The 23,619-nt window shown below is 37.0% G+C and overlaps 1 protein-coding gene across 1 annotated transcript; it reads left to right on the forward strand.

The window, feature by feature from the left end:
* Positions 1-8,020: 8,020 nt before the first annotated feature.
* SPATA22 (spermatogenesis associated 22) lies at positions 8,021-19,950 on the forward strand. The gene is made up of 7 exons (XM_090291338.1): positions 8,021-8,064; positions 9,892-9,952; positions 10,083-10,178; positions 12,039-12,381; positions 14,582-14,711; positions 16,865-16,962; positions 19,748-19,950. Exons 2-7 carry the CDS (start codon positions 9,909-9,911, stop codon positions 19,937-19,939), a joined length of 903 nt encoding a protein of 300 aa, XP_090147464.1. The 5' UTR covers positions 8,021-8,064; positions 9,892-9,908; the 3' UTR covers positions 19,940-19,950.
* The last annotated feature ends 3,669 nt before the right edge of the window (positions 19,951-23,619 follow it).

Genomic DNA, 23,619 nt, shown 5'->3' on the forward strand with positions numbered 1-23,619 from the left:
CTGAGTGGAGAATGTTTTAATTTTCTGTTACGAGTTCTGAGCCCTGTTTATTATAGGGGCACTCCCTTCTCTAGAGCCCTGCCCTTTACTATATTTGGATCAAAATATGCAGAGATCAACTAGAGTTTCAGCTGTTCTCTTTAACTTCTAACTCCCTCAAATGGTTGGTAGATCTCAATGCAGTAATAAATTAGCATTTCATATTAGTACAAAAATTTTGTTTTCTCTTCAGCTAGAATGCCGTCTAATGGTGCTTTCATGACCATTTGCAGTAACAGAAAAGTTTATACATTTCTAATCATCAAAATTAAAAAGTGGCTCATAATATGCATATTATTATTCAATATTTATAATTTCCATTTGTATTTAAAAACTTCTTCTCTGAAATGAGTTCAGGTACTTTTCATCTGAGGGCCTTTGAATCTCATCTCTATAAACAGTCAAGGGCAGAGCTCAAAGATCTTCTCTGCAACTGGCATCCTTTCTTTCAAAATGCTTTAAAAATTTTTTTAAATTGATTTGAGAGAGATAGAGACAGAGACACTTGTTGTTCCATTTATTTATGCATAATTGGTTGCTTCTTGTATGTGCTCTGACTGGGGGTCAAACCAGCAACCTCGGCATATTGAGACAATGCTCTAACCAACTGAGCTACCCGGCCAGGGCCCAGAATACTTTTTTGTGGTCAGAGACCCAAAAGTCCCAAGCAATAGTCACTGGGACTTAAGAAGCTACTTTGAAACATGCCTTTAATTTCTTTCTCATGAAGTTTTCGGTAATTCTGTGTCACCTTCCTTAGGAATCTTTCTCACTTTCTTGCCTCAGTGCTAAAGAAAAAGCAACTGTTAGTACGTAATTTTCAAGTCTTTGTAATGCCTGAAAATGTCTAGGGGCATGCTATGTACACTAACCAGATTATATGAGTTTATGTAGACACAGGAAGCCTAATTAACTGGCAGCAGAGACCCTCCACTGGAATGTGTTACCCAGGAGGGGGGGGTCTTATTAGGGGAAACTAGCCAGAACACTAAGATAATTATATTCCTTTGGAGAAATAATTCTGAACCAAATCTGATTTGATTTCATGCACAATCATCCAGAAAGTCAAATATGTCCAAGTGCCGGAAACATTGTGTGTACTAGTAAAGAAAGATCATTTCATAGAGGTACAAGATAACTGCAGAGTAGTTTAATCTTTAATGTTTTTCTGCACATGTTATCTCAGTTTATCCCCATATCCACTTTATAAGATAGATGTGTTAGGTATTGACACTCCCATTACAGGGGTAAAAAAGGAAAGAGAAGTAACTTGATTAAGGTTTCTCAGCTATCAGGAGAAAAAGTAGGCCTGGGACCCAGGTGTTCTAATTTTAAGTTCAGTGTTTTTCACAGAACAATAGGGTGATCTGTTGATTTTCACCTTCCCCAAAGTTCTAGTTTTGCTCATTTGGAATTCACATAAACAGTCACTACAGTGTGCCCAATAAACAAACAAGTATACAAACAACATACGTGATAGAGATAGAAAATGTGAATACTTCAAAACATTTAATAAACCCATTCTTTTGTTCTTCCTTTAAAAGATTATAATGTACAGATAAAGCAATATAATAAAATCTAAATTTACATATTAAAATGACTGTCCCAAGTAAAAGCCCCAGTAGCCTTTGATTTTCTACCCACACAATGTACATTGAACACTTCAGGGTAGAGATGCTAAAAAGGAGCATAAATACAAACAATAGTCATATTGTTAGTTACTTTGGTTTTAAGAGCAGTAACTATGGTGAATTATTAACACTTGATTCTATTTTGTCTGTTGTTTTCTGCCGATTTGTGGTTAGTCCTGTCCTTTGCCCTAGTCTTTCTGGAAATGCTGCTTCAGTTATTTACTCATAGCTGGCACAGATGACTCGTATTTTGAGGCTTGTTTTATGGAATTTTAACAGATCAGCACTTTGAAGCACATTTAACATTTGTAAGTAAAGTTTGCCTTACATGCAAAGTAACATTTTTGAGAGCTAATAAATTCCAGTAAATCTGTCCCATACTTACCTTGTTTTTTATTGTGTACAGAGTTTGTCTTCTGTGGAAAGCTTTATTAGAAAAAAGGAGAGCATTTCCTTAGAACTAGGGCAACAGAGGCTTTTCATACTCTTATACCAAGTTAACTTCCAAAAGATTTTTAACTCCCTGTTTCCCAAAGCACACTAAATTTTTGAGCCCCACAAAAACTATAATCTTTTATCAGTCTAGTTATTTTTTGAAAGTTCAGAGAACTGGTAGTATAAAAAGTGGAACCCTTTCTAATTGTCACCATCTCACTATTAGGTTGAATTTTAATGTTTTGAAGTACTTAAAAGAATAAATCTAGTAATTTCAGCACTACAAATGTTCTGTGGGGATAGTGGCGCCTGATTTATTGGTAAAATAATGTAGTTTAAAAGAAAGGGAGAGTAAAATTTTCACAGTCATGGCTATCTAATAGATCAGTGCCAGCGATTTTATGGGAGACAAATTTCAGTTGGGATTGTTTTTAAAATAGTATGATTGAGAGATAAGGAAGTTCTTCCCTCCTATACCATATGTAAGGTGTCTCATATATAATGTGGTAGCCCAGCAGTCATGTAATCAAACTATTCTCACCTTTTAAATTTTCTTTTCCTATGTCCTCATTGCTGTCACCATCCTGACCGACTAACTTTCTAGGTGGAAATAAATGATAACTAGAACAAGATAGGGATAGGACAGATACGTTTATAAACAGCTAACATAGATTCCACATTGTTCATGTCTGTATTCCTTACAGATGTAGTACAGGATATTATTCATAGTGGCTTATAGTTTTCTTTTTAATGAAAAATCTATTGGGGGGTAGGTGGGTGTATATATATATGTGTGTGTGTATATATATATATGTTATATATACATATATATACTATGTATATATGTATGTATCAGGTTGAAATCGGCTTCCTTGAAGCTTCTGCTCATTTTTAAAAGTCTCCTTTCTGGAACCTTGGTGAATAGCAGGTCTTTTCAGACATGTTGTTGAAAGTCTTCTCCAGATTAAATGAAGACTATTCCCTCAAACTTATTCTGAAGTTTAGTATACAGGGTTCCATATCATCTGCTCTCAGTCTCCCTTTAGTCTTAGCTCCGAACACTTTCCTTGGCTTGACCTAATCTTCAAAGAAACGACTGTACCGTATCATGGTGTCCTGTCCTAGGCTGTCACTCACAACGCCCCCCTCCCCGCCCCTGGGGCCTCTGCACTTCTCCCCTTCTCCTTTCCGCGTCTTCAAATGGTCGGAAGACCTGGTAACAATAAAACGTGGCCTTTGAACCCGGGCCTAGAGTAAGTATTCCATAAATGGCAGCTACTGTGATTAAATAGGGGCTACCTTGTGGAGCATTATTTGCGTGGCAGGACTGTTCATTCTCTCTTTTAATACTTTCAGGGCAATGAAGAAAATATCTCATCGCTCTTTTACTGAGGAGGGAAGGTCGGTCTAGAGGGGTAAAAAACTTGCTCAAGATCAAAGGGCCAGGAAGCAGTAGCCTAGTGGCGGGAGGGGAGGAGTTAAGGGTCCCCGCCCTCCTCCACTTCTTTTCTGGGTCTCAGGTGTGAGGCGTGTGTGCTCTTCCTGTCCCCCGAGCTCAAGCAGCGCGGACCCTGCCTCTCCCTGCAGAGCTGCCATCTCTACACCCAGGCCTCAGCTCCCACCAGCCTCCTGGTGACGAATTCCGATTGTCGTGACTCAGAAGCTCAGCCAGACCAAGCAAGAACGTGTGCCCTAGTGTGTGAGGCCTGTGGCCTCTTCTAGGCACATTAGGGTTGTCACCAGCATCTTACAGACTTATGTCTAGAACCTAAGAAATGACCCCGGGGTCTGGGCAGGGGGCTGAGCGGCCAGCCCTGGCACATCTTTCTGACAAATCTGAGGCAGAAACTCCCCTCAGCAGGGACGAGAACGGGATCTTCGTTCTCTGCGCAGAACTCTGAAGAGGACACAATGGGGAGGCGCGTTGAACTGAGGGTTCCTCGGAGAAGGGGCATGTGTCCTTTCCTTGTCAGCAGCAGAAGGCACCACGTCACTGAGCGCTTACTACAGATAGTGGCCTCTGCGCCTGCGCGGCAGATGGGGGGTTGGGGGAGTTGGTTGGCCGTATAGTCCGAGATGCGCCTGCGCGGGGCGGGGATGGAGAGAGAATTGGGAGAGGAGGGCGGTTCCCGTGGTCCGGGGTGCGCCTGCGCAGGTTCGAGGCACGCCTGCGCACAGCTTGACTTCCCGCGCTTTTTACGAGGTCGGCTGTAGTTGACGGAGCGGTCTCATCGACCGTTAGCTGAGGGGACCGAACCGGAGGGTAAAAGATGTGTGTGGTGTTGTAGGAGAGCCGAGAAGGGCGAGGCTGTGTTGTCGCTACTTACCGAACTGCCCCTTTCCTGGGTGAGGAGAGAATGTTGGGAGAGAGCGTGAGGAACGCCCCCCAGCTCTCCAAAAGTGGTCAAAATAGGCGTTCTAGGCCTCCATGTGAGGCAGTGGTCTTTGGGGGCGCTGCGTGTGTGTGTGTGTGTGTGTGTGTGTGCGCGCGCGCACGCGCGCGCGCGCGCGACGGTACTCGGGTCTGTAAATTTGGCAAACTTGGCTTTTCAACGATGTCGCCAATGGCATTAATGTCATTCGGGCCTAGAAGCAGGGGTGAGGAGCAACTCAGAGTTCCTGCCCCAGGGACAGTGGCCCTGGGGGAGGATATTGCACTTCTGTTTGTTTATTTTTTTTGTCTCAGAAACTAATAACCCCTGTAAGCACCCTCTGGGCTTAGGGTGTGAGTTGCATTGGCATTTCTGTGCAGAGAAAAGGTCGCCACCTCTGTTTTGGTTCCTAGAATGGCATCAAGAATATTTTCTAAAGGGCCTGCTAGATCCAGCTTCAAGCCCAAGATTTGAAACCCAGGAGAGGCAGCCCCTGCCCTGTGTTTTCCAAGTTTTATTTCTATAAAAGATACTTGGAAATGAATATTTACCTCAGTGTGATGCTGTGAACTTGGTTGTGTTCATGTCTGTCTGCCTCATTGGGTAGTGAACGTGGGATCAGCAGTTGTTTAGGTTTGTACCTTGCCTTTTCACAGGACAGGTAAGAGTTGGTTGAATTAAAGTGGGATTCAACTATACGAGGAGGCTAAACATGGAAAAAATTACAAAAGAAATTCTGTTGTAAAAGAAAAAAAAAAAAAAAACCAGAAAAACCTGTGTCACTTGTGGGGGTTGCAGGCACTGAGCGGAAACATCATTTCAGTTATTCTGGTTATTAAGTGAGGCCGTAGTCCTTGGTGTTAGATAATCCAGAGATCCCAGACTAACGACCGAAGCCGGTGACCTGCACGGCGCTGTAAGGGAAGGTGCCCCATGTCCTCGCAGGGCTGCTCAGTGGCATGTGCCTCCTTCCTGCTCTTACAGGCGTGTCGGTGGGCCAGGGTCACAGCCCATTTCCCTCTGGGTGTGGTTCAGGATTCTTCTTGTCCTGGGCCGTTCGTTCTCACATAAATTACGTCGGCTGCGTGAGATTCCCCCCTGTTTGGGAACCAAGGTTATGGACTCGTTGCTCTTCATTTATTTCGAACAGAGTTGAGAAAGAAAAAACAGTTTAGGTTGCTAATTCTTACTCAGAAACAAAAGACTCCATGAAGTGTGAACAGGATCAGATTTGAAACTATAGTTTTAAACCTTAATTTCAGTAATTGCTAGGCTAAGTTTGATTTTGTTGTTGATACAATATGAGTTACGAATTTCTTTCTTTGAAGGTTCAGTCAAATAACTCCGTATTGTAAATTTGGAGTGTTAAAAGAAAAAGTTACAGACTTCGATATTGAGGGAAATGAAGAGAAACCTAAATGAAAATTCAACTCGAAGTACAGCAGGTGTTGTACAACTTTTATTTTTAAGTTTTCTATATTTTGTACGTACCATGTAAAGCTTATGAAATTTATAGGTAGAGCATTTTGGAAGAAACTTTTAAAAAGATTGACCATGTATTCTATCCTCTTTAACTATTTAGTTCCAAGGAAATAAAATAACTTAATGCAAAACATTTAGTGGCAGAAGTGGGAATAAAACCAAACTTCCCTGGATTTATGAGTGTACTTCCTACAAACCTTATATGCTTGAGTTGGTCTGTGCTTTTAGGCTCAAAACAAAGAAATAGATATATTTTTTATTTGTATTTGTGCCTTATTTAAAGTATTTCCAGAAGCACTTCTGTCTCCCTAACATCTTCCTCTACCATTTCTGCTTTCCAATTTATTAGTTAAGAGGGCAAGAATGAAGAGAACCAGAGGAATGATGACAATGGACAATTAAGATAAAAATAGCTATTATTTTTGGTGGATGTACTATATTCTAGATACTTAATTATATGCAGTAATATACTTAATGCTCACACCAACCTTCTGAGGTAGGCTTTATTATTATCAAAGAGGTTGTTAAAAGAGTAACTTATGAAGTGGCAGAACCAGGATTTGAACCTAGGACTCTGGCTCTAGGGTCCATACTCTTAATAGCTATATGATCCTGCCTCTCAGTACATGTCGTACTGGCACAAGTTTACAGAAATTGCCCAAGTTTATACTTGGAAGTTGTATGTAATTCAACCCTGTTTTGAAGCTGTAATCCAAACCCAGAAAGCCTAACTCCGGGCCCACATCATTTCATCAAACCGTTGTCACAGAATCTACATGCTCCTGCAGCACAAAAGTTTTAATGGACCAGCTAGAGTATGGTATAGTGGCAAGATACCTAAACTGAGATTTAGGAAGCTTGGATCCTATCTAGGTTCTTCCACAGTGGCAGTGTGCAAGCTTTTAGGGCCTTTTTCCCTCTTGAGATTCCTTCTAGTTTTACCGCTTACAAATTCTGATTTTCAGCTTCACTTGAGATCCCAGATATTTAATCTAGAAGGTGTGGAGTAATACTTCTTCTCATTTGGGTTGGATATTTTCACTCTAAGGCATTATCAAAATGATCCATGGAAAATCCGTGTTACAGATACCTGGAGTGGTTGTTAAATTGCAGAGTTTTGGCTCCCAAACCAAATCTATTGAAATAAAATCTATGAGAGGGGGATCTAGGAACTGGCATGTGAAGCACAATTCTAATTAAATCTTAGTCAAACGAAAGTTTGAGAACCATAGCCATAAAGGGTGTGCCAACATAGTCCAAAGAGTGGTTAGGGTTTTGGAAAGCATGGGTCAAGTCTGGTTCTCCCTCTCCTCTTCCATACATGAAAGGTCCCCTCCAGTTGATATGATAATAAGCAAACATAGGTGGGAAATAAGGAAAACAAAAATTAGATTTGGAAAGGGTTGGGGGATGAGGGGGGAGATGGGAATTACTTCCAAACAAGACAAATTAAGGCAATGTTAAAGTAGAACAAGAAAGACGTTTTTACAAAATAGAAACAGACGTAGAGATACAGAGAACAGGTTGATGGTTGGCAGAGGGGAAGGGGTTTGGGTGGATCGGGTAAAAAGGTGAAAAGATTAAGAAGTACCAGTTGGTAGTAACAAAATAAGTACGAGGACATAAAGTTCCCCACAGGGAATATAGTCAGTAATATTGTAATAACTATGTATGGTGCCAGATGGGTACTTGAAATATCAGGGGGTCACTGTGTAAAGTATATGACTGTGTAACCACTGTGCTGTACACCTGAAACTAATACAGAATAGTGTTGAATGTAAACTGTAATTGAAAAATAGAAATTTTTTTTTAAAAGAAAGAAGTATTTAGAGAAACAAATGAGGCTATTTAGGATCTTAAAAGGAATTTAAGAATCAATGCAAAGATATATATATATACATAATAACTATAAAATTAACATATAGAAGTAGACTATTTTCCTATTATATACTAAGTTATTGCAACATTCAATTTAGGCTGTTTGCCTGTACCATTGTTCAATCAGAAAAAGAGGACTAGACAGCCGTTAACTTCCAATCCACTTAAAAATGATTCAGGTACCAGTACTACTTCTGACAGTTATGATTTCCCTCCTCTTCCAACAGGTAAGAAAATAAGGTAAAAACTTTCAGAAAATAACAACTAGAATTATAGAAGATTACCATTTCTGTTTTATAATGGGAATAGAAAGTTTATGTTTTTCTTCTTTCCATTATCCAAATGTAGCAATTACTTGGCTCCTTCTGAACATTCCAGTACAGTAGCTTGAGTTTTCTTGTGTAAAAAGGTGGCTTACCATTTTAAATGGAGTATCTTAGATCTGGGGCCTTTGTTCTAATGAAGTGGTAACCTACATTGTAAGAATTTTTTTCTTTTGTAAGATATACATAGATATTGTGACTTAGATATTTGGGGCTAAAGAATGAGGAAACTCAAGTTGCCTCATGAATAAGTGTGCATGGAAACACAGGAAAAAATAGATCTTAGGAAGGTTAGAAGCCCAGGAATTTCTAGTGCTTGGCCTTAGTCTTTTTTCTTCTATAGCATTTTTGCTTTCCTTTATTTGTTGGCTCTTTACTCTGTTATCCAGTTGGCTTCCCTGTAGTTTCAACTGGCACATGAACTAAATTGCCCTTGGTAGGAGTTAACTTTTTAGTTCTAGTTCTCAGAGCCTGTTATTGACTTCCTTCTGTATCTCTTGATTCAAATTCTAGAGACAGAGAGTCTCTGATGCAGCTCATCTTTTTAAGTGAGGTTATGGAAATACTGGTTTTCTGTTTAGGCCTCTCATCTCTGTAACAGTTAGCTGTGGTGGTAGATTCTGGGAGGTCTTAAAGTTTACTGACTTTTTATCTTTGGAAGAAGTCATGGACAATAAGACATTCTGAAATAATACTTGGTACATGCTGGTTATAGGCATTTATAAATTTCTGGGCACACTTAAAAAATCTTTAGGATTTTATGCAACTAGAGTTTTAAAATCAATCAATCACTCTTTTTCTCTCTCAATACTTGTATTGTTAATTTTATCAGTGTTCAACCATAGACCTTAATCTACTTCTAAATTTATAATTATTTGTTTTCTTCCACATTTAAGGAATTCAAAGTAAAATATTTTATATTATTTCCATTTTTATGGATAAAAATTCACATGGATATGCATAAATGGGCATTTGTCTGGCCATCCTCTGCTGTTACAAAAATTCTCCACCAGCTAAAATATTTTTATAAGTAGCATAATGTTGACCTTGAAAAATGATCATTTGAGCTGCTCCATAGGGAAATATGCACCCTCCTGAGCTACTGAACTTTGTAGGCTCTGACCAGGATAACTGTCTGTCAGAGATATAATAAGATTCTTATATTGGGTAAGAGATAGAACTAGATCAGTGTTTTTGAAGTTTTGAGAGATAGATTAGGAAACAACCAGTCTTTAAAAAAAAAAAAAAAAGAAATAGAAGAGAGCAGAATAGAATATAATAGAAAATATCAGAGTGTATTATACATAGTAAGAATAAGAATTGATGGCAAAATTTTATGTTCTTTCTCCTCCTCCCCCAAAACACATGAACACCACACATATATATGTTCTGGGTTATGAGGTATTTCTTGCTGTGGGTTGGGATAAAAAAGTTTAAGAAACATTGATTACACTAAATTCATGTTATAGAGTGCAAAGTACTAGATTAGGATTGATTGTTGGAAAGATACAGATGAAACTATTACCTTTGCTTAAAATTCAGTGGGGAAGAAAGATATCTATAAAAATTAATAAGGCAGGCTGTGAGAAATTCCACAACAAAGTGCTATTGAAGAACAAGTCCATATCTTTAAATTCTTTTCTTCAGGCTTTCAACTATTAAATTAAATATGAAATATATATTTTTAAATGTGACCTTTTACTTTTTTCTCTATTACTTATATCTTTTGAGATTGGGCCCGGGAAGCTATGAATCCAGAGTCACCTCCTTTAACAAAAACAATGAACACAGGGTATGTGGAAAAATATATATCAATGAATGTGTGTCTGTTACTGACTGATGTTTTATCTTCTATGTATATTTTACATTTCTGAATTTGGAAATAAACTATTAATACTTAATAAGATATGTTTCCTCAAAAGGCAAATACAACATTCTGTTTCTCATCCTTTGAGAAGTCAAGATTCTGTGCCTAAGTCTACTCAATTGAATACTGAAAGAAACAAGAGTGGTTGGAGGTGAGTCTGCTTAAGACATCTTTCTTCTTCTATCCTTCTTCTCCTCTCCCTCTCTTTTCCCTTCCCTTCTTCATCTCTTCCTCCTTTCTTACACAGAATTACATTTAGGAAGTTTCGATACTTAATGACAACTATATCAATATTAGCTAAATTTAATAAAAGAAATTAAGAGAACTTTAGGTAAATTTAACAGTGACTATGTTTCCAAAGAACTCATCATGTTATGAAATTTCTGCCAATATTTATCACCATGAATTTATGATTTTGCTGTGGATTATTAGTGATCTAACTGATAATAGGCAAACAGTCAGGAATAACTGTCTTAATGTTGGATATATTTAGACATTGAGAGCCAAATAGAATGCTCAATCTTACCCTACCTAGTGAGACAGTCTGTTCCAAGGTAAATAGAACGGAATAAGAAAGAAAGATGGAAACATATTGAATACATATGCATCTCATTGACCACCTGGTCCCTATTTTTGTACCTGGGGAGAAGGATTTGAGTGGGACACTGCTCCCTGCTGTGCTCAGGGGCCGTTACAGCTTAGGTCTCATTGTCTTGCTGGGATATTAAGGACCTGGCTGAGCTGGATTGGCTGCTGGAGCAGCACTGTGTGTGGGCATGATGTCCCAGAGCTTGTCCAGGCTAGGAGCACCTCCTGAGCAAAAAAAATGGAGGAAGTTGCAGATGGGCTGTTACCAATAAGGAGTTGTGAAACTGAAAGAAACTTTTTAAAACTATGAATAACAAAAGTAATTTCCACAGCCATGAGAGAAGAAGACAAAATTGTTTCTATTCTTTCTCTTGAAAATAAACTTACTGTTATACGAAGAGATGATCAATGTACCAAAAATGTCTTATAGAGGTATATCATGTGGTTAATAATTCTATTAATATTTTTCCAGTATATTGTGATTTTTATCAACTTTCAAAATTTTGAAATTATTTTCATTTTTTCTCATTATTTTTATACATAATTTTGTACCTAATTAATTTAAGAAGGCTTCCCAAATTATATAAGCTTCAGGCCCCATACAATTTGTATTCATTTCTGATTCCTAGGGAACCTAGATCTTTTATTTTTTGGATTATTTTTCTAACAAGGTTTAGGTTGTATTGTTTGTCCTTTTGTGATATTTTCAGGGAAATTATTCAGAAATAAGAATTTGTGACTTGCACTAGTTTTTTTCTGTGGTACTCTTAACTAGCCAGCTCAGAAATTATACGTTTGATTTTGGCTTCATTAATATTATGTTCTGATCAGCTGATACAACTCAGTTTAATGTAGATAGTAAAACGCTGCAACAGATTCATAAGTAGGGCTTTTAAGCTATGTAGTTAAAGTACAAAATTTCTAATCAGATAGCTAGCTAACTTGCCTATATTTATTCTTGTGATTTAAAATCACTGAAAAATAATTAGTTTAACTTCTTAAAATTTTACTTTGTAGAAAATTAAAAAATAAATGTGTAAAGAAGTAAGCAAGAGTTCTCAAGATCTTACTCTCCTGGACAACCACTGTTATGTGAAGGCTTGTATCGTTTAAAAATATACTTTATAGAGCTGGATTCTGAGTTGGGAGACAAAAGTTCTTTGGGTTCTGTATTGTCAGTGACTTTCTATTTGACTGGGACAAGTGACTTCCTCCCTAAGGCTCAGTTTCCTCACCTGAAAAGAGAGTTATAATATGTTGTAGGGTTGTTGTGATGTTGTATTTAGAATTTCTAACTAGTCAGTATAAACCACAAATTGCCATATAAATGCAAATTTTAATTATTTTTTAAATTAAGAAAAAATATATAGAAACAAGAACTAACACTAATAATAATTAAAAAAAAAAAAAAAAACTATTACAGCTACAAAGATGGCAACACAAATACCAGCTTGAAAACTTGGGATGGAAATGATTTTAGGCCTCATTGCAAAAGAACCATCCTAGTGGCAAACGATGGAATAAATTCTCATCCAGTGAATTTGGGAGCACAACAACAGAAACAATTAAGAACATCTCAACCTCCTGACTTATCTCACCAAAGAGAAAGTGAAGTATTCAGAGAAACACATTCCTCAAAAATATCTGGCTACAAAATGAGAGGTCCTGACAAAAACAGTGCATTACTGGCATTTAAGCCCGCTTTCCAACAAAATCAATATAAGAAGAAAACGTTAGATGATATTCCAGGAGAAAATGCTCTCAAGGTAAACCTTTAAATATGAATTATTTATATTTTTGTGTTTACATGTAAAAAAATGAGATAAGTATTCAGAAAATTATAAAGATAACATTTGAAATCAATGCCATGGCATGCATTACTTAATTGGCATAAATATCCAGGTCCACTGGACTGGGTGAATGTTAGTTTCCAAAATATTTCCTTAGAGGTTATGAAAGGCTTTTCCTTTTAATAGTTTCTTTAGAGTGGCCTATTGGGTTCTGAATTTCACTGTTTACTAATAATTGACACAATGACAGTTTATCCATTGCTTACAGAAATTCTTCAAGCTCTTCATATGTCGTTCTAAGTTTTTTGTAACAAAAGCCAGCTAACTTTTTCTGTTAAGGGCCAGATAGTAAATATTTTTGGCTTTATGGGCTATGTGGTCTCTCTTGCAACTAACTATTCAACTCTACCACTCAGCTCTGCCATTGTAGCTTGAAAGCAGCCATAGACAACACATAAATGGATGGGTGTGGCCTGTTCCAATAAAAGTTTACAAAAATAGACAGCAGGTTCTATTTGGACCGCAGGCTACAGTTTTCTGACCTTTGCTCTATAATCTGGTCTTATTTTTTTACCACTCCAGCCTCATGTTTCATAGCCCACTAATTCTGCAGTGCACTTGCCATTTTCAAACTATTCACAATTCTGTAAACATGATAGGCACTCTAATGTGACTGCTCTGGCTTGTATTCTTTCCCATGTCTGCACTTCCTTCAGCATCACTCCCTCTCTCCACTCCTCAGTGTAAATTTTTTTTTATGTATTATATGTGCCAGTTGTTTGTTATCTTCCCTCCCTTAATCCTGGGCCCAGTAGCTTGTTTATCCTCTGCCCGTCTCTGTGCTCTGGAAGACTGATTCGTACCATGTAGTGCATCATCTTGGGGTCCCTTAGCTGACTTCTGCTAGGAGTCAGCCGGTTGGAGTCACTGGCTGGACACCAAAACGTGTGATGAGGGGTTGGGTGTTCTGTGCCCTTCCTGCTTGCATGTAGTGTCACAGGCAGTAGCTGTGTCCCTGCATATGACCCCTCCATGAGCCCAGCTTTCACAGGTTTGGTCATTTTATTTCCTCCCCTTGTCCTTTCAGCCTAGGGGTGGTAGAAGTTTTGTATTGTTAGTTTTTGAGGGCTTATGTGTCTTAATATTTGTTCTACCCATGTCTGTAAGCAGTCTTTTCAGTAAGCCATCTGAGGTAAATTCTTTTTTTTCCCCTAGAAATCTGACTCAAATAGTATGTTTCACAGCGGTTCCCAGCCTTATGTACCTAAGAATGATATGACATAGTCACCTTAAAAACAGTGACTCATTATGGCAATAGTCCTCAATGGGAGGTGTTCATACCTTGGTTAGGAGGGGGGAGAGGGAAGAAAGGTAATTATAGTTGGAAAATAAGGTCCCAGCAAGTGTTCTTAGATACGCCCTGCCCTCACGAAGGAAAGTGCCACCATACGCCCTGAAAATTAGTATCTTAACCATTGTATTTTTACTTGATCCTTACAAATGCCAAGCACATTCCCATCTCAGGGCCTTTATAGTTGCTGTTCCCTCAGTCCTCACTCAGCAACCTGTTTCACTTCATTAGTCCTGTCTCTCTTTATCCTTTTACCCTGTTTTTTAAATGCATAAGATATATCAATTCCTGACATTCTAGTGTATATTTTTTGTTTATTTTCTGAATCCCCCATTGGATGGCAAAATCTGTGAGGGTACGTATATCTTCTCTGTTTTTTTCACTGTTATTTCCTCATTAGCTATGTTTAGCCCATAGTAGGTGCCAGTAAGTACTGTTGGAATGAATGAATGAATGAATGAATGAATGAATGTGTTGACTCCCCTTCTAGAATATGAGCACACTAAGAAAAGGAATTGTGTTCTAGTCACCTGTGTATTTATCACAGGTTTGGCACACAATACTTAAAAAATATTCGATGATTGAATGAATGCCCACATAAATCAGTCTTTTCTTGATTGTCTCCAAGTGTATCCTAGTTTCTCCTCCTATGAAGTGCTAATGATGCTTTTAGTTTATGAGAGTAACTGTACTAAAATTTTCAATAGATTTTTTACATAATTAAATGTGTGCCCATTATAAGGACATAGAATCTTTACAAAAAAGTGAGAATGATGAAAAATATGAAAGGTTTTTCTAATGCTATTATTTTATTTTTTTCAAAAGAATGCCTCATTGTACCAGTTAAAGTTGAAGGAAAAAGATAATTCTTTAAGAATTATATCTGCAGTTATTGAAAGCATGAAGTACTGGCGTGAACATGCCCCCAAAACTGTACTTCTTTTTGAAATACTGGGTAGGTATCATACTTCAAAAATACTTAAGTAGTACTATTTGGACAATAGTTTTGAATATCAGTAGAAACACCTAGGAGATATTAAAGAAAAATAAAATTGTGCAAAAGATGATTATAGTTAATTAGGATTTTCTTAAATTTCTGAGTCTGTCATCGATTTGTGTGACTTAAGATGTATTTGGTTATTTATGGTAATATTCTTCTGATTTGTAATGTTAAAACTGGAAAGATTATTACAAGCAGTGTAACCCAACCCTTGAGGTATATGAGGAAATGAAGCAAATAATTAAAATAGACTTGACTAAAATCACAAAACTAGTTAGCAGCAAAAATAGATATAGAATCCAAGTTCCTTAATCTCAATCTAGTGTTTTTTCTACTATATTCAATTAAATCCAGTAGTAATTTTGTATATAAATTAAATCATATTTTAAATACTCTGAAATAATATTTGTAAAGAACTCTTCACTGATATGGGCACCTTACAATTAATCTGTTTCCTAAATTAATGTTTAAAAGGGGGAGAGTTTTGTAGAATGTATCTATAGTTAGATTTTACCTAAAATGAAGAGTTAAGTAAAAGTAGAGATTCAAACCATATTTCTTTCAGTAGTTTAAGCAAAATAAATATTTAATTTGATTTAAATTATGAAATATTCTAAACATACAGAAAAATACTGAGACTATAATATCCACATACCCATGTTATAGGTATTTTTGAGACCATCATCCATTTTTCTTCTTCTGTAGAGATAATCACTGTGGTATCTTTCCTGTCCATGCTTTTATAATTTTACTATATGCATCTGATTTCATAAGTGTATGTGGACTTTTAATTGCTTTTGAGTTTTAAAATACACAACTTGCATTTTCACCCGGTACAGTATTATGTTTTTGAGATTTACCTTTTTTCTGTCCTGCCACAACATTGTCTTCATCTTGAAACTCCAATTGTAGTCTGTCTAGCAGCTTCTGACTCTTTCCTTTTGGTATTAAGATGATTACCAGAGTTCTGTATACCACCCATCCTTATACCACAATGTCACATTCTTCAGTGGTTTCTTTTGGTTGCTCTTTTCCAGAGACTAGCGAATGACCCTTTGCATATCATTTCTGACTGGGTAATAAGTCCATCACCTAAACCCTGCCTGCTCACTGTTGCTGGGGAATGGGATACACTAATTGGTTTAAGTCAATCTCAGAACACTCCTGCACCTGAGTGTGGGGGGAGATACAAATTCCATTCGAATCATATAGCTAAGAATGGCAAAGGAGAGGTTTTCTAAAGGAAAATTTGGGTAATAATAGCGGAAATGGAGGCTGACCTCAAAATAGTAAATGTTCACTATCAGTGCTCAGTAGGTAGTATTTAAAGGAATACGTAATGCTCTTGTTTGATAATGATTTCTAGAGATAAATGTGAATTATTTGCATTTTATAGATGAGATATTTGAAAAAGAAACAATTTGCTCGATTTAGTAAGTTGAAGAACTGGAGGGGAAAAAAAGAAATGGGACTCAAATGCATGCCTTCTGATTCTAATTCATTGTTTTTTGTTTTCATTAAATCATGATGCTTATTAGTTATATGTGTGTATTTTATTATTATAATGTAGTAGATTGGTCTGGGGATTTAACCGCTCTATAGAATGCATTCTAAGAAAAAGGTTCAGATGGCTGGCTATCGTCAGGTGTATGAACTTTGGCATATAACCTGTTCCTAAGTTGGAGAGGGACAGAAATTTTATTTCCCTTAGTATAAAACAGTTTCAGAAATATCTTTCCCTCTTTATTTATTTAAAAAATTCTCACCTGAGGACATGCCTATTGATTTTAGAAAGAGGGGAAAAGAGGGAGAGAAACGTCAGTTGGTTGCCTTTTGCGCATGCCCTGACTGGGGACCGAACCGCAACGTAGTCGTGTACTCTGACCGGGAATCAAACCTGTGACCTTCCGGTTTGCAGGATGATGCCCAGTCATCTGAGCCATGCTGGCCAGGGCTCTTTCCCTCTTTAAATGTCTTATTTATTAATGTATAAATAAAACTATCAGAGAAGTTTGTGTGGGAATAGTCATTTAAATATCGACTTCTGTTTGTTAAATTGTATTCACATTTTACCAGCACTAATTTTTCCCTTATTGTACTGTGCTTAGCTGTTCTTGATTCAGCTGTTACACCTGGACCATATTATTCAAAGACTTTCCTTATGAGAGATGGGAAGAATACTCTGCCTTGTGTATTTTATGAAATAGTGAGTATTTGTCTAGTTATCCTTTGCAAAGCCTATGCCAATAAAACATAACAAATACAGACTGTAATTCCATTGTAGTAGAAATTCTGTTCAACACTTTAGTAGTACTTTCAACATTTTGTTTGCTTTCAGTTCGAATATTAAATTTATTTGTTCAATTACTATGGAGAGCCTACTGTGTGCCAGGTGCTGTGCTAGATGCAGTGGATACAAATTGGAATATAAACATGGTACTCTCAAAGAGTTTAAAATTTCAGGCAGAAAGAAAGTTACATAAATGTTATATTGTCATATGGTAAATGGTATGATACAGGTATGGGCAGGGCACTAGAGAAGCAGATAAGATCTGAGAAAGATTTGAAGAACATAGTAACCTATCTTATTCTAAATATTTAAGGACTACTAAAACAGTGTGTGGGAGGGAAGGAAAGAAGTAAGGAGGAGTGCACGCTAAATTGAGAGAGCAGCATATTTAAAGACATGAAGCTAAGAGAGAGCCTGGATTGTATAGGAAACTGCAGGTAGTTTATAATTACCAGAGTATAGAGTTAGTAAGTGACAGGGTTAAGGGTAGTGGTGCTGAAGTTGGGGGGAGGCAAAGAGTGAGCTGGGATATAAGGAAGAGGCTTGGTGCTAAAGAAGGCGGGGGTGACACAGGAGACTGGAAATCACCAGGAAGCCTGGAGACCTTGTGACACGTAAGCTCTGTAAAAACGTTTGGCATTCTGAAATTGGCCATCATTCTGAAATCAGACATGAATTCTAGTTTTTATTCCACCATTTACTTACTACCTTTGTAACCTTGAGTAAGCTGCTTAAACTTTCTGAGCTTCAGTTTTTTTAATCTCTAAAATGGGGAGACTATTTGTTTTGGAGATTAGTTAATAAAACATGAATGTATAGCATCTGACACATAGTAGATGATCAAGAAATAATAATTCTCAGGTTATTAATTTCTTAAATATCTTGAATGCTTATTTTTCTCTAGTTTTAAGAGTTTTTAAAATAAAAAACTTTATACAGCAAGTTCATAACTCATAACTACAATTCTATCAAGTATCACAAAGTGAACATTACCAAGGTTAAGAAATATGTAGACCAGTGCTATTACCATGTCATCCTGTGCCTCCTCCCATTCACTACCTCCTGTGTCCTGCCTAAAAGTGACCACTGTCCTGACTTTTAATGTCATAAATTAATTCTGCCTCTTTTAAAACTTTATATAAATAGTTAGCTTATGGTATGTTTCTTTTATGTCTGACTCATTCAACACAATGTAAAATTCATCTACGTTGTTGCATGTAGCTGTAGTAGAGTTTTAAAAATTTCTATGTATAATATTCTGTTCTCTGAATATATTGTACCACAGTTCAGTTTCCTATCCTACTATTAGTGGGCATCTGGGTTATCTCCAGATTTTTTGCTATTATGAATAATGCTCTATGAACATTTTTGTGCGTGGCTCATGCATATGCATGAATTTCTGTTGTGTATATACCTAGAAATAAAATTGCTGCATTATAGTGCATGTGTATGTTCTAATACAGTAGTTATTGCTGAAGAAATTTACAAAGAATTTTACAGTTCACACACTCACAATCAGTGTAGGTGAGTGTAGTTTCTTTTTGTTCTTATCAACACTTAGTACTGTTAGTCTCTTTTATTTTAGCGTTTCCAGTGGGTGTTCAGTGCAATCTCATTTCTCTACAGCGCCCTGGTGACTAATGAGGTTGAGCACCTTGCATACATACTGGCCCTTTAGATGACTTCTTTGTAAAGTCTGTTCAGGCCTCCTGTTCTTTTTTTCTTCTTCGTTTGTTGTTGTTTGTTGTTATTGATTTATAGGAGGTTTTTAAAAAACTATTCTGGGTACAAGTTCTTTGTCCATTATATATATTGCAAATATTTTCTCATACTTCATGATTTGCTTTTTGAGTTTTAATGGTGGCTTTTATGGAACAGAAATTCTTCACTTTAATGCAGTACTTTTAGCAATAATCAATATTTTCCCTTATAGTTAGGCTTTTTTTGTGACCCTTTAGTAAAAGCAATCCCAGAATAATTTAGATTTACTCATGATGGAGAGGATTTGATGCTGGCTGATCTTGTTCTGGTTTACTAGTCCCATTAAGGCATAGCCCTTTTGAGTCCCAACCCTAAGCCTGGGACATGGGTGGGGGTGGTTACCAGAATCTCTTTGTTTTAGGGGCCTCCAGTTCTACTTTTTTTCTCTCCCAACTCTATGAGCCTGTCAAATCCTCCGCTCAGTTTCTTGCGACTCTCAATCACTTTGATTATAATTGACGGATACGCCAGGGGGAAAGCATCCCCGAATGTCAGGCCCCATCGTGGACTCCTACCCTTTCTCAGGTGAGGACTCTAGTTCCTCACTGCCTTGGTATCTCTGAAATCTACAAGGAGATTTTTAAGTATTTCCTCAAGATATTCTAGTTGTTCTTAGTTGGGCAGTTGGTATGAGCTACATTTCTGCCATCTACTGAAAGTAGAACTCTGGCAGTCTTACAGAAGTGCCGTTACAGAACTAGTCAGTAGTTTAAGGAGCAGCAGCTTGCTAGCTTGTAAGAAGGTCTTTCCTCTGTGAGAGGGCACCCCTCTAAGCCTAGCTGTCATGGTCTTGTCAGCAGCAGGGCCCTACATCAGGTAATGGAGTTACTATAATATTTTGGAGTGATTCATATTTAGTTGATCGTATGATTAGTTTCAAAAGATTGAAATTTAGATGAAGTAATGAGTGATTTTATTGATTTTTTTTTTTTTTAAACAGGACCGTGAACTCCCAAGACTGATTAGAGACCGAGTTTATAGGTGTGTTGGAAACTATGACCAGAAAAAGAATATTTTCAAATGTGTTTCTGTCAGACCGGCATCTGTTTCTGAACAAAAAACTTTCCAAGCATTTGTCAAAATTGTAGATGCTGAGATGAAGTATTATACCAATGTAATGAATGAAATGTAAATAGTGATAAAAGACGTTTAAACAGTATAACTTAAAGCACGTTTTTGTTATTGTTTAAATTACCATGGTTTTCTAGCTATTGCTTTTCTGTATTTTACTTGTTGAATTAAAATATTTAAATTCTTTTCAGTGTTTAAAAAATTTTTGAAAAATAGTTTTACTCTTTATAAAAATGGTATATTTGCTAAAATTCAACAACTATTTCAAATAAAAATGCTCGATGTAATGGAAATAGACTCTTATTTAACATGAGATAATGATACATTTGAGTCTGCCCAAAGGCTAACATCAAGCTTAAAGGGGACATTCCCACTAAAGTCAGGAACAAGAAGACAAGGTGCCCACAATTAGTACTATTACTAAGCACTGTCCTGGAGCTGCTAGTATATACAATTCATTTAATTACTTCACATATTTAGTGAGCATACACTCTGTGCCAAGCAGTGTTTCAGGTGCTGGAGACAAAGCACTTAACAAAGTAACTCAAATTTCTAAACTTAGGGAATTTTTATTCTGGGGTCCAGAGACACATTAGATTAAATTAGACACATTAGACTTGAGGTATAAGAATTATTGCTGTTGGCAGAATATATAATTGTATACATGGAAATCCTAAGAAAATTAACTGAGAAACAACTGCAAACATGAGATAATTTAGTAAGGCACTACAATAGAAAACAATATGCAGAAATCATTAGTAGATGGTATTAGAACAACCCACAACCATGAGAATGTAAAATGGATAAAGATACCATTTAATGTAGAAAAAATTCCAGTACTAATTAAGGCTAAATGATAAATATGGAAAATATATTAATAAAACCTTAAAATATTAATGAAGTTCAGGAAAGAAGACTTGGGCAAATCATTTTCTTGGCTAGGAAGACAAAGATGCTGATCTTTTTTTATTTTGTGGCATGTAATTTTTCTTCTTGTGTATACATATATACACACATACATGCCAAGCTGGTACTAAAGGTTATGTAAAAAAATTGTCAAGAAAACAAAAGAATAATAGACAATAGCTTTATTATATGCTATAAAGCTTTAAGCATATTAGTTATCTATTTCTGCATAGCAAATTACCCCTACGCCCAAATTAGTGGCTTAAAACAATAAACATTTATTATCTCTCACACTTTCAGTGGACCAGGATTTCAGGAGTAAGTAACTTAGCTGGGGACACACTTCCAAAGTGGCTTATGCAAATGACTGCCACGTGGGTGCTTTCTGTTGACAGGAGGCCTTTTTTCTTACAGTGTGGGCCTTTACAAAGGGCTACCTGAGTGTCTTCATGACATGGTAGCTGGCTTCCCCTAGGGTGAGTAATCTAATACTGAGTTATCCAGGTGGAAGCTGTCCTTTTTATGACCTAGCCTTGGAAGTCACATCACTACCACAGTGAATCATTATGTATGGGCCACATTTAGGAAGAGGGGAATTAGGCTCCACCATTTGAAGGAAAGAGTGTCAAAGAAATGGCAGACATTTTAAAACCAGCCTGTATTATGAAAACATTTATTCATGCAAAATATGATACTGGTTAATGAACAGGTTAATAGAACAGAATTTAAAGTAGAAAAAGAGACACAAGTATGTAGAGAACTTAGTGATAAAGGTAGCATCTGAAATTAGGGAAGAAAAGCTATTCAATAAGTGATACTGGAACCACTGGAAAGCATTTGGAAAAAAATAAACAATTTTATGCTAAGGTTTTTAATGTATTTTCATATTCCTTTGTAATTCTATTTTATAGATTTAGCTTTTTGGTCCATTTAGAAGCTACCTTTATGTAGATTGCAAGACAAAGAGGTTTAACTTTTTAAATTTCCCAAATAGGTAGCTAATTATTTCAACACCATCTCTTGAGTAGTACATCATTTTCATATTGATTCAAAATGCCATGTTGATTATAAAGTCAAATGTACAAACAGAGAAATGAATACATGGAACAGACTGACAGCTGTCAGAGGGAGGTGGGAGGGAGGACTGGATAAAAGAAGGTGAAGGGATTGGCCAAGGAACATACATGCATGACCCATGGACACAGATGACACTGTGGTGATGGCCAGAGGGAAGGGGGGTGGGAGCTGGGTGGAGGTGGGCAAAGGGGTGGTGGTGAACGGGGACATCTGTAATAGTGTCAACAATAAAAGTAAAGTTACAAATAGAAAATTAAAAATATATATAAAAAGGAAAAAAATTTTATTGGACACCATATATTTGACCCCTTCTCCCTTTATTATCCCCTCTACCCCCTTTCCCTCTGGTAACGACTATACTGTTGTCTGTGTGAGTTTTTGTTTGTCTTGTTCATTTGTTTCCTTCAGTTTTATATCCCACATGTGAGTAAAATCGTATGGTTCTTAACTATTTCTGACTTATTTTGCTTAGCATGATATTCTCAAGATCCATCCATGTTCTAGAAAATGGCAATATTTCATCTTCTCATGACTGAGTAGTATTCCATGATGTGTATGTCTCACAGTGTCTTTATCTAAGGGTGGGAGAAGATTTGACTTTGGGTGGTGGGCACACAATGCATTATACAGATGATGTATCATGGAACTGTACATTCAAAACCCATATAATCTTATTAACCAATGTCACCCTGATAAATTTAATTTTAAAATAAACAAAATAAATCTTGTTGGAGTTTTTCTTAGGATTGCATCAAATTTAGAAATTATTCTGGGGAGAATGGACAAATTTATAACAGTACATCTTCCCATTAGGGAGTATATCATGTCTATTTATATCTTCTCATATCTTTTAGTAAAGATATAAATTTGTTCATTAAAATTATAAACATTTCTTGTTTTATGTATGTTTTCCATTTAATGCTCTTTACTTCCTCCGACCTGTCCTTCTGAAACACATCTGCACTCTGGCCTTTCCTCTGTGCATCCTCCTCCTGCCTCATTCATTAGATCCCTGTTGTTCACCATTCTATGAATCAAGCGAGAGGAGAGGAATTATAGTCCCCAGCTCCAAAAACAAGGTGGAGGGATTCCATGAAAGGAAGATGCAGAGGACGATAGCAAGTTCTTTTTAAAATTGTTATTCTATTACAGTTGTCCCAATTTTTCCCCCTTTGCCCTCGTCTGCCCACCCTCCCGCCCCCGCTCCCACAGTCAGTCCCCTCCCCCTGTTGTCCACGTCCATGGGTCATTCACACATGTTCTTTGACTAGTCCCTTCCCCTTCTTTCCACCATTATCCTCCTCCCCCCTCCTCTCAGGTCACTGCCAGTCTGTTCCATGTTTCCATGCCTCTGGTTCTATTTTGTTCTTAGATTCCTCTTACAGGTGAGGTCATATGGTATTGGTTTTTTCTAGCTTTACAGTTACTGCCTGTAGCAAAGATTCCGTTGTGGTGCCAGCTGGGAGATTACATCCAGAAATATTGGTGTAAAGTCCTACAGAAAATGGCACATATACTTTGAACCAGGAGCCAAAATATGGTGCTCTTTCCCCCGTAGCCATGATTCACGAGTCTGGGAATCAAGGGGTGTGGTAGCAGGACCAACTTCTGTCATTATCAGACCAAATATTGGGTTGGCCAAAAAGTCTATTTAGTTCTTTCTATAAAAGAAAAAACACATTTTTCATTTTCATCAATAACTTTATTGATTTGGATATTTTGAGTATGTCAGCCATCTCCCACTATTGGCTCCTAGTG

The sequence above is a fragment of the Furipterus horrens genome, unplaced genomic scaffold (assembly GCF_987537825.1).
Source record: "Furipterus horrens unplaced genomic scaffold, mFurHor1.1.pri manual_scaffold_11, whole genome shotgun sequence".
In the NCBI taxonomy this organism is placed as follows: domain Eukaryota; kingdom Metazoa; phylum Chordata; class Mammalia; order Chiroptera; family Furipteridae; genus Furipterus; species Furipterus horrens.

Bases quoted from the DNA above. Each gene is read 5' to 3' on its own strand.
- SPATA22 (XM_090291338.1), top strand. From the start codon at position 9,909: ATGAATCCAGAGTCACCTCCTTTAACAAAAACAATGAACACAGG. The intron at 9,953-10,082 runs GTATGTGGAAAA...TTTCCTCAAAAG, and splicing joins ACAAAAACAATGAACACAGG to GCAAATACAACATTCTGTTT. The intron at 16,963-19,747 runs GTGAGTATTTGT...TTTTTTAAACAG, and splicing joins CTTGTGTATTTTATGAAATA to GACCGTGAACTCCCAAGACT.